The sequence below is a fragment of the Lepidochelys olivacea genome (genome assembly GCF_965140295.1).
Source record: "Lepidochelys olivacea isolate rLepOli2 genome assembly, chromosome: 18".
In the NCBI taxonomy this organism is placed as follows: domain Eukaryota; kingdom Metazoa; phylum Chordata; order Testudines; family Cheloniidae; genus Lepidochelys; species Lepidochelys olivacea.
Window position 1 is genome coordinate 30,497,687 of NC_140428.1, and position 14,700 is coordinate 30,512,386.

General features: G+C 42.7%; 1 protein-coding gene across 4 annotated transcripts in view; it reads right to left on the bottom strand.

Annotated features, from left to right (window-relative positions):
* Nucleotides 1-11,690: 11,690 nt before the first annotated feature.
* Nucleotides 11,691-14,700, bottom strand: part of ERRFI1 (ERBB receptor feedback inhibitor 1) — a 122,379-nt gene continuing 119,369 nt past the window's right edge. For all 4 annotated transcript variants that reach the window (XM_084651828.1, XM_084651829.1, XM_084651830.1 and 1 more), the window contains one exon: nucleotides 11,691-13,644. In XM_084651828.1, the coding sequence (XP_084507954.1) occupies nucleotides 12,449-13,644 (1,196 nt within the window). In that variant the 3' untranslated portion in view covers nucleotides 11,691-12,448. The remainder of the gene's footprint in view (nucleotides 13,645-14,700) is intronic.

Consider the following 14,700-nt stretch of genomic DNA (forward strand, 5'->3'; position numbering starts at 1 on the left):
TGGTGTCCAATCCAGCTTTTTTTAAATGGGGGTGGGGGGTATCTTTGTGGGAGCCAAACATTAATAATAATCTAAGTATAGACAGTAGACAAGTCAAACTGACATTTAAAATGGGATTTTTGTGCAAGGAGGGGAAACACGTCCAGCATATTGTGCTTCCTTTGACAAGCTCTGCGTGTAGCCTCACTGGCATTCAGTAGTCTAGACAAAAATCAGTATAAGCACTGACAGTCAGGCTACATCTTACCAGATTGGGTCTGATTTGTAATTTTATAAATAGCATTCAGCCTTTGGATTTAGTAAAAGAATTTATGGTTAAATTAGTGTCATGCTACTTCCCTGCATAAATAATAATGCCAACATTGGTTAAAACTCTGGAACCATTTCCAATTTATAGCACACGGAGGCTCAGATGGTTGAGTAGTGAAACCCTTGATGTCTCTGTGCAGAACACAGCGTATCAGCCATGTTTAACAAATATACCCCTTTCATGCCACTGAATATTCTTGATACAATTTGCTATTCCATTGAAAATGGTCACAAGGGCAGAAGCATTTCTGATCAACAGTGGGATTAATTGGAAGCACAACAAATAGTTCATCCTTCATTTTTTCACTAAACCTTTAATACTTTAAATATAAAAGGCATTTGGGCTTTTCAGCTGTTAGTTTTTCCCTTAAGAAATCTGTTGTCAGACCATCACTAGCACTTTAAAATGACAAAGTAAATAACAGATCGGGAATGAAAGTTAAATTCATGGCAGGAGTGTCTGTCTGCATTACTGTAGTACAGGAATAGACTCTTAGATCTGGACTATTGTACAGTAGAAATTAAAAACAACACATGAACCATGAGGTCACATCTGATTCATTTCTAAATCACTGACACATATATAATTTAATTTAAAAAGTGAAGTTCAGACTTGTCCTTACATTGCAAAATGGTATTACTCTGGTCAAGTGAGGCAATAAAACAATCACTGAATTCCTACATTAATATTCAAAGAAGGCACTTTGCTGTGAAGTTAATACATTCACTTTGATCTGTTACAGTCATTCTGAAACATCATAGTGTGCTACCTTGTGATCTGGTCTTGTCCACTGAATTTGGGTATCATCAACTTTCAGTTTTCCTATAATGGTAAGTGCTAATAAGCTTGAAGTCAGCAGTACCATTATTTTAGTTCTATGTGACCCTGTCATAGCCAAGAGAACCATAGCGGGGAACATTTCCTTAGCAATTGTCTCTGGAGCCATCGGCTCTTTGGCACCATATAGTCACTTACCAGCAATCAAATCTTGTGCGCTGAAAGTATTACCACCACAGAGCCTCAGTGACCCTCCCTTCACCCATCTAGTTGAGAGCCCAGCTCCAAATGCTGCTTTTGGAACTAGAGAAGAACTATAGGATGGTTAGAGGGCATAGTGTATTTATACCTTAGACCTATGAACTATAGGACTCAATGTTATGTGTGCTTCAGGGCAGTGGTTCGCAACCAGGGGTACATGCACCCTGAACGGGTACATCAACGCATCTAGATATTTGCTTAGTTTTACAATGTTACATAAAAAGCACTAGCAAAGTCAGTACTAATTAAAATTTCATACAGACAATAACTTATTTATGCTGCTCTATATACAATACATTGAAATGTACATACAATATTTATATTCCAATTGATTTATAACTACTGGGTAAAAATTAGAAAGTAAGCAAATTTTCAAATTTGCTGAGACACTATTACTATTTCATATTTTTATATCTGATTTTTTGTAAGCAAGTAGTTTTTTAAAGTGAAACTTGGGGGGTACATAAGCCAAATCAGATTCCTGAAAGGCATACAGTAGTCTGGAAAAGTTGAGAGCCATGGGTTTATACTGCTCTATATACTATACACTGAAATGTAAGTACAATATTTATATTCAAATTGGTTTATTTTATAATTATATGGTAAGCAAGTTGTTTTTAAGTGAGGTGAAACTGGGGTGGTGTGTGGTACGCAAGACAAATCAGATGCCTGAAAGGGGTACAGTAGTCTGGAAAGCTTGAGAACCACTGCTTCTGCTTCAGGGCACAAGTCAACCACTAACTGGGGTTAGAACCCACCCACCCTAATCAAGAGGTTATTCCTTAATTGACCACGATGAGGTTTCTTGCACCTTCCTCTGACCTGGCCACTATCAGACACAAGCCCAGGAGGTCCATGTAAGCCAGTTTCCTATCTGGTATGCAATCACTAGATTCCTAAATGCTTAAAATGCCCACTGTGTTGGCTACAGTTGAACAGTTTGAATAGCTACAGAGATTTTTTTTTTTTTTAAATGAAACTACCTCTCATAACAGCTTTTGTTCCGCACAGATTCATTACACAGATACATTGAGTGGATATCCAGGAGCATTTCACAGTTTGAAGGTAGTAGAAACACCAGAATTTTGCATCCATGTCAGTTTCCCCATGTGGGTGAAGAGGGCACAGTGCAGGGGTTAGGTAAAGTGCTTGGGGCACAAGAGGGGGTGGGGAGCCAGGGGCAATGCGGGGGCACTATGCCCATGAGGGCTGGGGCACGAAAATACGAGTTCACCCAGGGTGCCATTGTCCTTAAGGCCATCCCTGTTCATTCTCACAGAAACCACAACTAGCACTACTTGTCCCTCCTTGCTGACCAGATGAAGTGGATGAGAGACTGACCGCTCCTGTGGTCAGGGTTCAGGCACGGGGCAGCACTAGAGGCTGCTGCCTGTCAAGTACTCTTAGGGACTGACAGTGACAGGACCTGTAGCATCTCCCCAGCACTACATTTACCCTAGTAACAATTTCTAAATTACTTTTGTAAAACCTCAACTCTTTTTGTCCCAGTTTTCAATGGTTTGTAAGTTTTCTTCAGTACGCCCCTTGTCTGGCCTCTTTTTCTAGGGCTCTTCCAGGCCTAGGGCATAAATTATGCTTTGGAAATATGTTAGTCCCCATCTTATTCCCCAGCCCTAGTAACAAGCTTTTTCCTCATCAACTCTTGGGTTTGCCTTGTAAGTAATACTCAGAACACTGTTAGAGCCAAGAATGAAACTCAGATTGGTAACGAGTAGGTGGTGATAGTGTCATGCCACCTTGTGGGATATGATAGTTACAGCAACATTGCAATAGCATAAATGACCTTCAGGCTGCAGCCCCAGTGAAATGTTAGCATAACTGGTACACCCTCTGGCCATGCAGGACTTAATTGGAATACTTTACTTTCTAGTGCAGAAGGCGTATGTGTTAACTTTTGATCTTTGTAAAACAAAGTATTGTATTTAAAAAAATAAGTACAATAGATACTTAGTCATTGCCCTATCTCCCTGAAAGGGTGGGAGGGCTTGCAACTTGGGGATCAGCTTACATATAGTTAGATAGCACATTTATTTCAAAGTAGTTTTGAATGCTGCAGTATTAGAATGCTCTGTCAGTGCAGGCTAATGTTTAACTTAAAAACAACATTCAGTGCTTAAAGGTGAATAATTCCATTACCTGATTAAAACAAAGCCACATGAGTGAGCAGAATTAAATAAAAAATAAAAAAATAAACTGTGGCTAACAGTTTGAACTCTCAGCTTCCAAATGGAACTGGAAGTAAGATGGGCTAGAAAAATGCATCAGACCATCTCCCAGATTCAGCCCCACTGCTGCTCAAACAACAGCCTCACATCTTTCCTCTGCTGGGCTTTTTCTTAGATTCCCTACACTGACTGGGTTTATTCATTGATGGAGATAAATCATTGGCACAGGGGCGTTCCCTGGGGAAGGTTAGCATGGCCAGGGCATCACTGAAATGACCCATTGGCTGCTAGTATAAAACAGAACAGCCCTGCGAGTACTCTAATTTATGCTGAGTATGGCCCAGTGGCCAGACAGCCCAAGGATTGGGGGGATGCAGAGGTGATTTAAAGTCAGTTTTATACCCCTCCTCCACAAGATCCACAGTGAACCCTGCCTACGACTCAGGATCTATGCACCAGGCACAGCTTTGATAGCGTCATGACAAAACTTCCTGGCTTTTCCTGAGGATTTATGGCAGCATGTTTGTGGCACCTGCATGCAACACAAGCTCAGAATGTTTCTGGAGTAGGAGGCCTGAACAATACAACCCCATGTAACTGTAAAGGCAGAACATTCTCTCTGAATGATTTTGCAGAGAGCCTGGAACATCCTATACAAAATGTTTACCAAAGAGAAAAGGGGTTTTCTGCAAATGAAAGCAGTGGGGGCTAGTTTAATCCCCATGTAAGAACAAGAGAATCCATCAGGGTGTGCTCCTCCAGTGACATCTCTGCCCTGAGTCATAGGCCTGTGGCAGGGGAAAGGCTTCTGTCAATGCACTGAAGACTTGTACAGATTTTACATCATAATAGAACATTGCTTAAGCTTGGAAGCAACCTCTTACGCAGTAAGGATTCCTTACACAGTACTGAACTCTGTCAATCTCTCCCAGGTGAACACATGCTTGGATGTGTGACCAGGACACAGGCAATATCTTCTTGACTAACTTGTCAACATGATAGATGGCAAAAGGATGATAAATCACAAGATGCAACCTAATATGCTCATAGCCTCTTGCATTTTCTGAACTGTCACAACAGCCACTAAACAACCATGCCAAAATTGCAGGGCAATGAGTAAAACACCGCTGGGGTCATTCACACTCCTTTATGCCTTAGTATGCGAAGAATGCTTGAACTGGCACAGGGACTATCAGCAAGGATGCCACATATTCCCATCTATCAGGGTTTCATGAGAAAAAAGACAAGAAGTGGAGAAAATATGGAGCTACCTTTAATTTTTCGGAGCATATCCCCTGTTGTATGTTAGGATGGACTCCTCGCCACAGAGGGAGACAGATGCATATACCATCACTTGTATGTGTGTGACATGGGTGGAGGAAGGTGCAGTAAAAGAAAGATGGTCCAGAAAAGAGTAATACTGAGGACACGGTTAGAGCCAAGAATGAAACTCAGATTGGTAACAACATGTAGGTGGTAATAACATGTTTTGGGCTCAAAGGGAAGCTGCAGACTTTAAGCAGAGAAGCTCCTCACTTTGCCTGAATCATTTTGTGTAGCAATGAATAGTGTCAGTGTTTCCAGAGTTTTGATGAGTGTTGCTATCTGAGATTTGGAGAAGCTGACACCTTTGCAAAATTAACCACAGCTAGATTTAGCGCATCCCAGTGTTTAAATAATACAACAACATTTTATGAGCAACCACAGGTGTGGCTTCCATGTATGACTCACACCCAAAAAAAAAAAAGTTTTGTGTGGATGAAAATAGGCATTTTGGGCAGGGATTAAGCAAGGCCGGAATTACAATGCCGGATGGGTGTGTGTGTGTGTGTGTGGGGCAGGGGAAGGGTAACACCTCTTTCAGTCTATACAAAGGCTAATCACAATGTTACTAGGTAGAATTCTTTACAATTATATTTGACCAATATTAAGTACATATGATATAATTAAAACCATGCACTAAATTTCCAGTGGAAATGACATCTGAGAAACAGCTGCCAAAAACACTCACTCAGCTGCTAGGTTTTATTAATACTACCACTTTTAGAAAATATTTTCAGGAAATGAACACAATGCTTCCAGCAAATGAGTCAGTTTTACATGGATCAGGCCTGTAGAAGACTGGAAGTTGATACAAAAAGTGAAGACCCTAACATCTTTTGTTATCCTCTGTGTAAGCCTTTTCCTTGTCAAATTTACTTGTGAGAGACAGGCATTTATGTTGTGCTGCGTGCGCCAAAGGGCCATGATCCTCATACTCCCAGTTGTCTTTGTATAGCTATCTGTTGTCGCAAACTGTCTTTTTGTTCTGTGTTTGTGCATAAGCTAGCATGGGACGGGAGGTGGGATGGGGCCAGGGCCAGGACTTTCATGCAATATGGTAATAAAAATAATTATTAATCCACTAGAAAGAAACACCCTGACCAAGCTCTGAGCCTGTGCATAACCCTGAATTCTTGACAAAGCTGCCTTGATATGTATACCACAGGAATCCGCCCCCAGTTAGGGTATGGCATCTTTGTGTAAGGTGTCATTTCTCTCTGTCATTCCAAACCTAGATTTGCATCACAAAATCTTTACACAGGAATAAAATCAAGGTTCGTACAAGAACAAAATGTGAACTGCAGGTATGGAGGCCTGCACTAATTGCACTTCAATGGGACCAGTGTCTGTTGCCACCTAGGAATTCCTAGGAATACTAGGGTGTTGCTGTTTTTTTGTGTGGTTTTTTTTGGCTGAGGGACGCTGAGTTTAACTGATGTTTATTCCTAGGCCCGGCCCGGCTCCCTAGGGCCTGCGAGAGACAAAAATGAAACCAAGCGACGACATTTGCAACAGCCATAAATAAAATACACGAGTCCGGGGGGGGGTGGGAGCCCTCACCCCCCAGAAGCCCGTGGCACCAGTGGGTACAGCAATTGTTAATGGTGCCGTAAACTTTTGTTGCAGAAAGTTTAGAACAAGATCGGTCAGCCCTCCCAAAATCTGATTTACTTTCTCCTTTGGTTCTGTTTCATGAGGTTAAAAAAAACCTCCAAAACCAGTGGCGTAAGATACCCAACATTATGACTATGTATACTGTACCCTGGGAAGGAATTCACAGCATCATTTGCTTTATGACAAATATACAGGTGGGAAAGGGCTCACAGTTAAGTGAGAGCAATGTGTCACCTAGCAGGCAACCTAGTCTCCCTCATGGATGAGATGGGGATTCTGGAGGAAAGGTGGAAGCCTTTATTATCCCTCAACTATAGACATGGAGTCTATAAATATGTTAAATCACATCTAATCCATCTGAGAGGGGCCAGTGCAGTAGAGTTCCCTTTTCTGGTTTCAAACCCCTCAAGCAGTGCAGCTTCCACAACTTCCACTGGGAGATTATTGTACAGCACTTAAAAAAAATAAATTATCCATATAGAAGACTTTTTATAGGGTCACCCCAACTCTTGAGCTATTGAAGGTGGTGTCACTAGTATTGATATATACTCATATGCCCCTCTGCTTACTCCTTGGCTGTTAAGGAGAGGACCATATTTCTAGTCACATATACTTTGAAATCTGCTTGTCCTGACCAGACCTCCCATCTAGCAAGGGCCTTTCTCTTATGCAGTACTGAACTCTGTCAATTTCTGCCCAGGTGAACACATGCTGCCCAACCCCTGCACATTCAAACCTGTGATCAGAAGCTCTTGTCAAGGCATCACATCTTGCTTGGGCAAGTCTTATGTGCCAGTGGATGAGCAGAACCACCTCTGCTGGCTGGAACCTGCAGAGCTGCCCCTGTAGCAGAGAGGCTGATTGCTCATCTGGGTAGCTGGAAACATGACCTGTGATCCACGCAGGATTTATCCCTGAAAACATACAGGAATCCTGCACAGTCGAGGAACGTACACAAGATTTCCTTGGCCAATGCCCTCCTAAATTTGCTGCCAGTGAGAAGCATTAAGCCATGGCATAGGTTCAGGGTACCTGGGAAAACATCCTCCCATAAGGCTTTTTAAAGGGAAAGTGGTCAGAGTACTGGAAAGCATGCTGTATGGAACAATCCTGTACTGTCCTTGATGAAATGGAAAAGGCCTATTAGCTCACGCAGTTCAGCTCCAACATCTATGCTTCAGTTGACAAATAAGAATGGTAGCAGCTCAGGAGAGAAAGCGTTTGCACCATCATAGAAAGACACCAGTGACTGTAAATTTAGAGTCGCACAGGCTTGTAGTGTGCAATTCCTGTTAAAACCGAGAGTTAGGTGACTAAAACCTTGCAAAACTTTGGAAATTTGGGCGGGGGGGGAAGAAAGACATGTGAAAGGAAGATTAATGAGTTTAGATGCACAAAAATCAGGAACTGCCCAAGCTTCTCATTACTAAGCAAGCGCAACAGGCCCATATACAAAAACTGCCTCCAGCTTGAGAAGGAAAATTGACATGGCTAGATGAACAGGAGACATGTCAGCTCAGAGGATAAAGGACTTCTCTGCCTTCCCCACCCCCCAAAAAACAAAGTTATAAGCACCTGAAAATGAACGTATTTCTGCCACCATAGCAAAAGGTATACGACCACCATGAAGGACACCATGTAACAGTATGTTAGCCTATGACTCCACACTTGAATTGCCTGATTAAATTCAGCATCCTTCTTAGCAAACGTTATTTCCCAGAGATGTGAAACTCAGAGGTTGGTATGATTACACCAGTAGAATACAAAGTTTTAACAGAGGAGGCAAAAGAGGGAGCAGGGATTTTTTTAGCCAGATTGGCAGCAAAAAGGTTTCAGCACACTGGTGTTCAGTTCACCATCTCCACTCACGTTGTTTGCAATAAATCAGTACTGAGCATATATGACTGGGAGTTCCCGCAATACAGATATTCTTCCCGGAAGAGGCCATGGAACATTTCTGGAATTGGACTATTTACTATTATTCATGAATGTAGCGAGGCAAAAAAGGAAAAACAGAAGAACTTTTCCAGGGCATGGACTGGATTTTATTAACAATCTAATAGTGTCAGAGTTTAATGCATTTAGCATGAAGGGCTGCAGGTGCTAGCCCGTAGTGCTATGTTAGGTCAACTTGAAGAATGACAACTTGCAAAGGACTGCTTTTTCTTTCACAGTGCTCATCCTCTTACTAAAGAAAAATAGTGGACAATAATTACTAGCAACTTAAAGCTCAGCAACTGCTCCAGCTTTACTCCATCTAAATAAAATCTCTTGCTCCCCTATAAAATAGAATTACTGATGCCTGGGCTACCCCTCTCATAAAGTAAGTTAAGGTCACTGTTAGTGAGCTGGACACTTTAGGTCAGTATTAAGACCAAGTCTCTGTCCTGAGGAACTCATAAGTCAAAAGAGAGAGCACAGCCAAATATTGGGATGACATAAACCGCAGCAGTGTTATGAGTGAACAGAGATATCTGCTTCTTAATTTGAGTTTAACCTTGGTTTTGTATTTTGTTCATCTGAGAAACCTCTGCTGAGGGCAGAACTAAGGCTCTCAGCCTTTCAGAAGCAGAGTGCTTTGAGGAGAGACTTGAAAGAGAAGGTGAAGGCATGACCGACTGGGCTAGGGAGGGGTTTCCAGGAATCTGAGGCCACGTGGAACAAGGCCTGGAGACAAGAGTGGGAGGAGGACATGAAGGGGGTGGTTAGTCATGCAGCTTGGGTGGAGCAGACAGGGTAAGGGGGCGAGGCAAAAGGAGAAACATTTCTAGTGAAGCGACACCTATTAGGCTACAGCATGGCTGATAATCAGCACTGAAAACAGGCTGCAATTTAGTGTTGCAGCTGGTTTGTCAGCTACTGTGGGAAGATACTTGAGAACGTGTGGTGTGGTCAGGCACGTAATTAAATACAGCTCCACTTTAATGACAGGCTGTAGCGGCAATTCCTAAATTCATACTCTGCCTGAGAGGAATTCAAAAAAGCCCAAATGCTCTTATAGACTGTATTAAACCCAAGCACAGAAATACTGCTGAGATGATGTATTCTAGTAGATCTCAAACTAGCAGGGGAACAGACTCACCTGGGTGGGTCCAGAGCAGACAACAATAGGACTGGAAAAACAGGCAAGTGGTTACTGGAAAGCCACTTAACTTTCCTCTGGGCTTCCACAACAACCCTCACTGCAGAGGGCTTTAGGGACAGCACAAGCCCAGTGACCCACATTTCTCCTTTACTCCACTGGTACTCAGTGAACCTGCAAGTACATATGCGACTGGCCTGATGATGCCACCAACAGCTCTGAGCAGGGTTAGATGAGATTGTGGTAAAGTCACCATGCCACCAGAGCTACAGCAATGGTGGGAATTTTTAAGAGAGCTTCATGCAGGTGTAGCCTAGAGGTCTCTAACTATAAGAGCTAAATAATTAGCTTTTGTTGCAAAAATAAAAAGCCCTAGGTGTGGAAATTCAGTGGATATGGAACCCCTATAAACATGGGCCCTACTTACCTTGAAATATCACTTACCTACCTCACAGGGTTATTTGGACTTACTAGCTAACGTGCTTAGATTACAAGATCATTAAGTCAGGGACTTTATCTGCGTGCTTGTCTATTCATTGGTGCTATGTACTAATATCTTTTCAGGGTTCATGCACTAGGTAAGTATTGTGTTATATAAACAATGCTGCCAGCGTCTTTCCTATTGAACAGAAAAATTAGTTTGAGTATAGAGTTATACTTTATTTCACCTAGAAAAAACATCCCTTCCCCTACCTTCCCTCTGTCCACTTTTGGACTTTTTAGCCTCTGAGCTCTTCAGGTCAGGAACACTACTGACCTCTTTTGTGTTTGCACAGCGGGTAGCACGTTGTGGGTGCTACCGGAAACAATAATCAATAATAATAGGTTTACTAATCTTGATAGGCTGTGTATCATGAATTTATGGCACATCTTATTGGCCAACTTGATAAATTAGAGACACACCCTAAAATAGGCTGGCAAAGCTACACAATGAAATGAAACAAGAACAGAAGATGTATGCAACGTGAATGAGTAAACACTGCTGTAGGAACCTTAAGATTAGATCAAGAATTGCAAAAGTTAACTGTGAAGCCTTAAAATGTTGTATTAACATGGTTTGCATTTATGCAAATTTTCCTTTTAGAAAAACCACACTGAAAATTAAAATGCATGAGACTTACATAAACCACCAAATAAATCAAGAAACATTACATGTATCATAAATAAGTATATTATAACTTTATTAAATTCAAGACATGACAATATTCAAAATAAAACAAAGTGAATAAAATCCTTTTGTTCAATACTGTACACATAATGCAGAAATATCAGTGCATTTTCTATAGCATGTATTTCACCTTCATTTAGTTTGTACTAAAACATAAAAGTAAGCTTTAAAATAGCTCAAATATCTCATTCAGCAGTTTAAACTGTAAACAGCTTGTTCATTTCTATTAGGAGGAGAGCATTATAGTAATGGACCTCCATTAATGAGCACCTCTTCTCTTGTGCTTATCTATAAAAGGATAAATATGTGGAAGTATGCACGAGAAACAGCTAATGCACAAGTGTTGCATCTCCCCGGACCTAAGTGGAACAGTGAGGCAGACTATTGGGGGGGGGGGGGGGGGAACAAACAGAAAGAAGTAGTATCTGACGCAAAGGCAGATGTGACTGACACGGTTTGTAAATGGAATCATGTTTAATTTACCAAAAAAACAAACTACACAACCAGAAAATACTGAATAGAAACCAGAACACAAGACCAGCTTGTGTTGTGTGTTTCTGTTTATAATAGTCAGAAGTTTGTATACTGTACCAAATAAGGATGAAGTCATTGCTGACCATTTACTAGCAATTGTGGATAGATACCTTTCCCCTGTCAATTTTAGGGCACTAACATGCATTCCTTGGACCCCTTATGAAGAGAACAATGGGTGAAGGTTAGCAGTAGCTGGTCCAAGTCTCTGCTAGGAAAATCTGCAGAATTCTGCCATGTGCCTTTCAGAGTAACAGCCGTGTTAGTCTGTATTCGCAAAAAGAAAAGGAGCACTTGTGGCACCTTAGAGACTAACCAATTTATTTGAGCATGAGCTTTCGTGAGCTACAGCTCACTTCATCGGATGCATACCGTGGAAACTGCAGCAGACAAGTCTGCTGCAGTTTCCACGGTATGCATCCGATGAAGTGAGCTGTAGCTCACGAAAGCTCATGCTCAAATAAATTGGTTAGTCTCTAAGGTGCCACAAGTACTCCTTTTCTTTTTGCCATGTGCCTGTTAGTGGGTGAAAGAATCCAAGAGGCACCATAAAAAAGCAGAAGTCTAACCCCTGTCGGAAGCCACTTCACTAAAAATTTTACTTATATCCTACTAAGTTTTCAAAATATTGAAGATATTAAAAGAAGTCTAAACACTTTCCAATACACTTCCAAGTCTTTAAGTAGATGTCAATTTCCTTCTAGCCAGGTTAGCACATCCAAGCTAAAGAGAACAGGGTTTATTCCCAGCAATGCTATTTTCTGCAAAAGATTTTAAAATGCCAAGCCTATTATTTTGGAAATGCCTGTGATATAAAACAAAAATACTGTACTGCACTTTCTTCCCTGATTTCGGTTTTAGACATCAAAACTGGATTTTTTCTTAATATGCCTTTACAAAATATATTACTCTAGGATAGTGTATAACTGGCCAACATGGCTATGGTTACTCCATGTGTTTCTATAAATGCTTTACAGTCTTCAATTATACAGACCAAGATAGGCTTAGTCCAGACAAACAATTCAGAGATATGCATCATAAGACAACTTTACCATTGATACTTCACTTTTCTGCTGAAACAGGAAGAATTCCATTACTTCATTATTTGAGAACCTTTCCTTGGATCTCAAAAACTTAGCAACATGGTTAAGATCTACTCCATCCTAAGCAACTATCGTGAATTATGTTCCAAGAATCTATGGAGAAACCACATAAGACAGGTGTTTCCGTTTCATGTGGCCAACCATGTCCATTCTAGCTTTTGAGTCCTGCTTTGCTGTGGCAGCAGCTGTGGTGCAGTCACCAGACCAGGACTTCATTTCTGTGCTTGAGCTGGTTTCTTCTGCTTCTCTGAAGAATTTCTCATACTTGTCCAGATATGAAGGCCTTTCAGGCAACAGATAGTAGTGTGTTGAACTGGCCTTCTTACCATTTTCAATAATGGGAAGAATGCAAGGGACCCTGTTCGCAGATCCATCACTGTTTTGTCTTTGTAGAGCTTTGCTGCTGACATATTTAGGATCAGGGGCAAAGCTCTGTGTGGGGGGCATGACCCCATTGAGGTACAATGGCAGACTTTTAGGGCTCGGTGTACGGGAATTGCTCCGTGATAAAGGTTCTCTCGGGGGCACTTTGGGAGGCCTGTCTTCATCACTGTATGCGCTAGAAGTGACCTCTGCTGACCACCTTCTATAATCCGGTTTGAGCGCCCTAGGAGGTATGGGAACCCTAGGGGGGACCTCTGGTTTGTCTTCATCAGAATTAGGAGAAGCCCTATTTAAGTGGCTAGATAGCCTCACTACTGGTTTATTAAATGATCCAGCTGGCCCTGAATGAGACCTTCGTAAACGCCGATGCAGCTGTTGTGGAGGAGGACATGGGGTTTGTGTACATCCATTTAGGTTATTTGCAGAGTTATCTTCTGTTTTCGGTCCTGCTGGGGCATCAAAATAGGCATAATTGATCTGTCCGCAACCCCTAAAACTCCGCCTACTTGGAGCACTGGATTTAAAAGGAGGAAGTTCATAGTCATCTAACAAAAAGTCAGTGTCTGAACTTGTTAAGAATTCCACCTCTCTGTCGACATCATCTGGAGAGAGGTCCTCAGAAATGGGCAGTGGAGGTAGTGGCCTAGAGCTGCGGTCACTGGAAGATGCAGAAGAAAACTGAGGTGGTCCACTCTTTGTCAGTGTATGAGGAGGCATCTCCTCAGAAACACAGCCCACAGTTACTGACAGTTTGCTGAAACTAGGAACAAGATAATCTTCATGCTTTGAACTAAGCTTCTCACTTTTGGGACTAAGAGGAGATGGGCTGGATTTCTGAGGTGGGACCCTGACACAGCTTTCAGTAAAGCAGTAGCCATTTGTTGGTACAGGGTTTGAAATGTGCCCTAGGAGGGGAAAATAAAGTTAAGAATGTCTGTCTACATCCCCACCACCATGAATTTGTGACAGATGATCTAGCCATTCATTTGTTCCCAATTCAGCACTAGGAAAAATGCATCCTTAAAACCTTAATTAACAGAACTCTTAACTACAGTAATCCTGAAACACACCTGCATAACAATATGTTTATGAACAGCCAGCTGTTGTCCCATACATATAGCTTGCTTTACACAGGACACTGCACCATTCCTAAGCAAGCTTCACAGCATGCATCCTCAGAGTACTCCTTGAGGGATTCTGTGGGACTGTGCACCCACAGAAAATGGCCCCCCACAGATTTCCTGTGTTTTCCTGCAGAAAATGGCAGGGAAGCAAAGGGAAGCTGCGCGGAGGGATGACCATGGGTGCTGTTTGGGAGTGTGGAGGGAATTGCCCCCTTCCAAACAGAGGTGAGGCATGGGGGGGGCCCACACAGGATTACATGCCACTGCCCCACCCCTCATTCTGCAAGTGCAGAGCTGCCCAACTGAGAGGCTGTGTCGGCTCTGAGAACTCTGCAGCTGAACACTGCCTCCTGGGTCCTAGTGCTAGTTATCCGCCGCTTCTGTGTGCGGGGAGCCTTCCTGCTTTCTATTACGTGCAACAGAGTGCCCACGGTTGGGCTGGGTAATTGGGGAGGGGGGAGGGGGAAAATGAGGGAAGGAGGGGGTGAGTAGGAAGAGGCAGTGGGGAAGGAAGGGTGGGTGGAATAGGGCAGGAGGAGGGGAAGGTAGGAGTGAGGGTGGGGGATGGAAAAGAAAAGGGGATGAGGAATCACAGGAAGAAACAGGAGTTCAGCATGTGGCATCCCCTTGGCAGCAGCTGGGGCTCCCCCGTTAAGCAGGCCCACCGAACCCCCGCCCAGACAAGCCCTACCTCCCTACACTCGGATCCCTCCAACGAGCCCCCCCACACCACTGATCCCCAACCAGCTGCACCTGGACCCCCACCTCATCAAGCCCCATCTCCCCACACCCACTGATCCCCAACTACCTTCACCTGGATCCCCTGCAGAGTCCAAT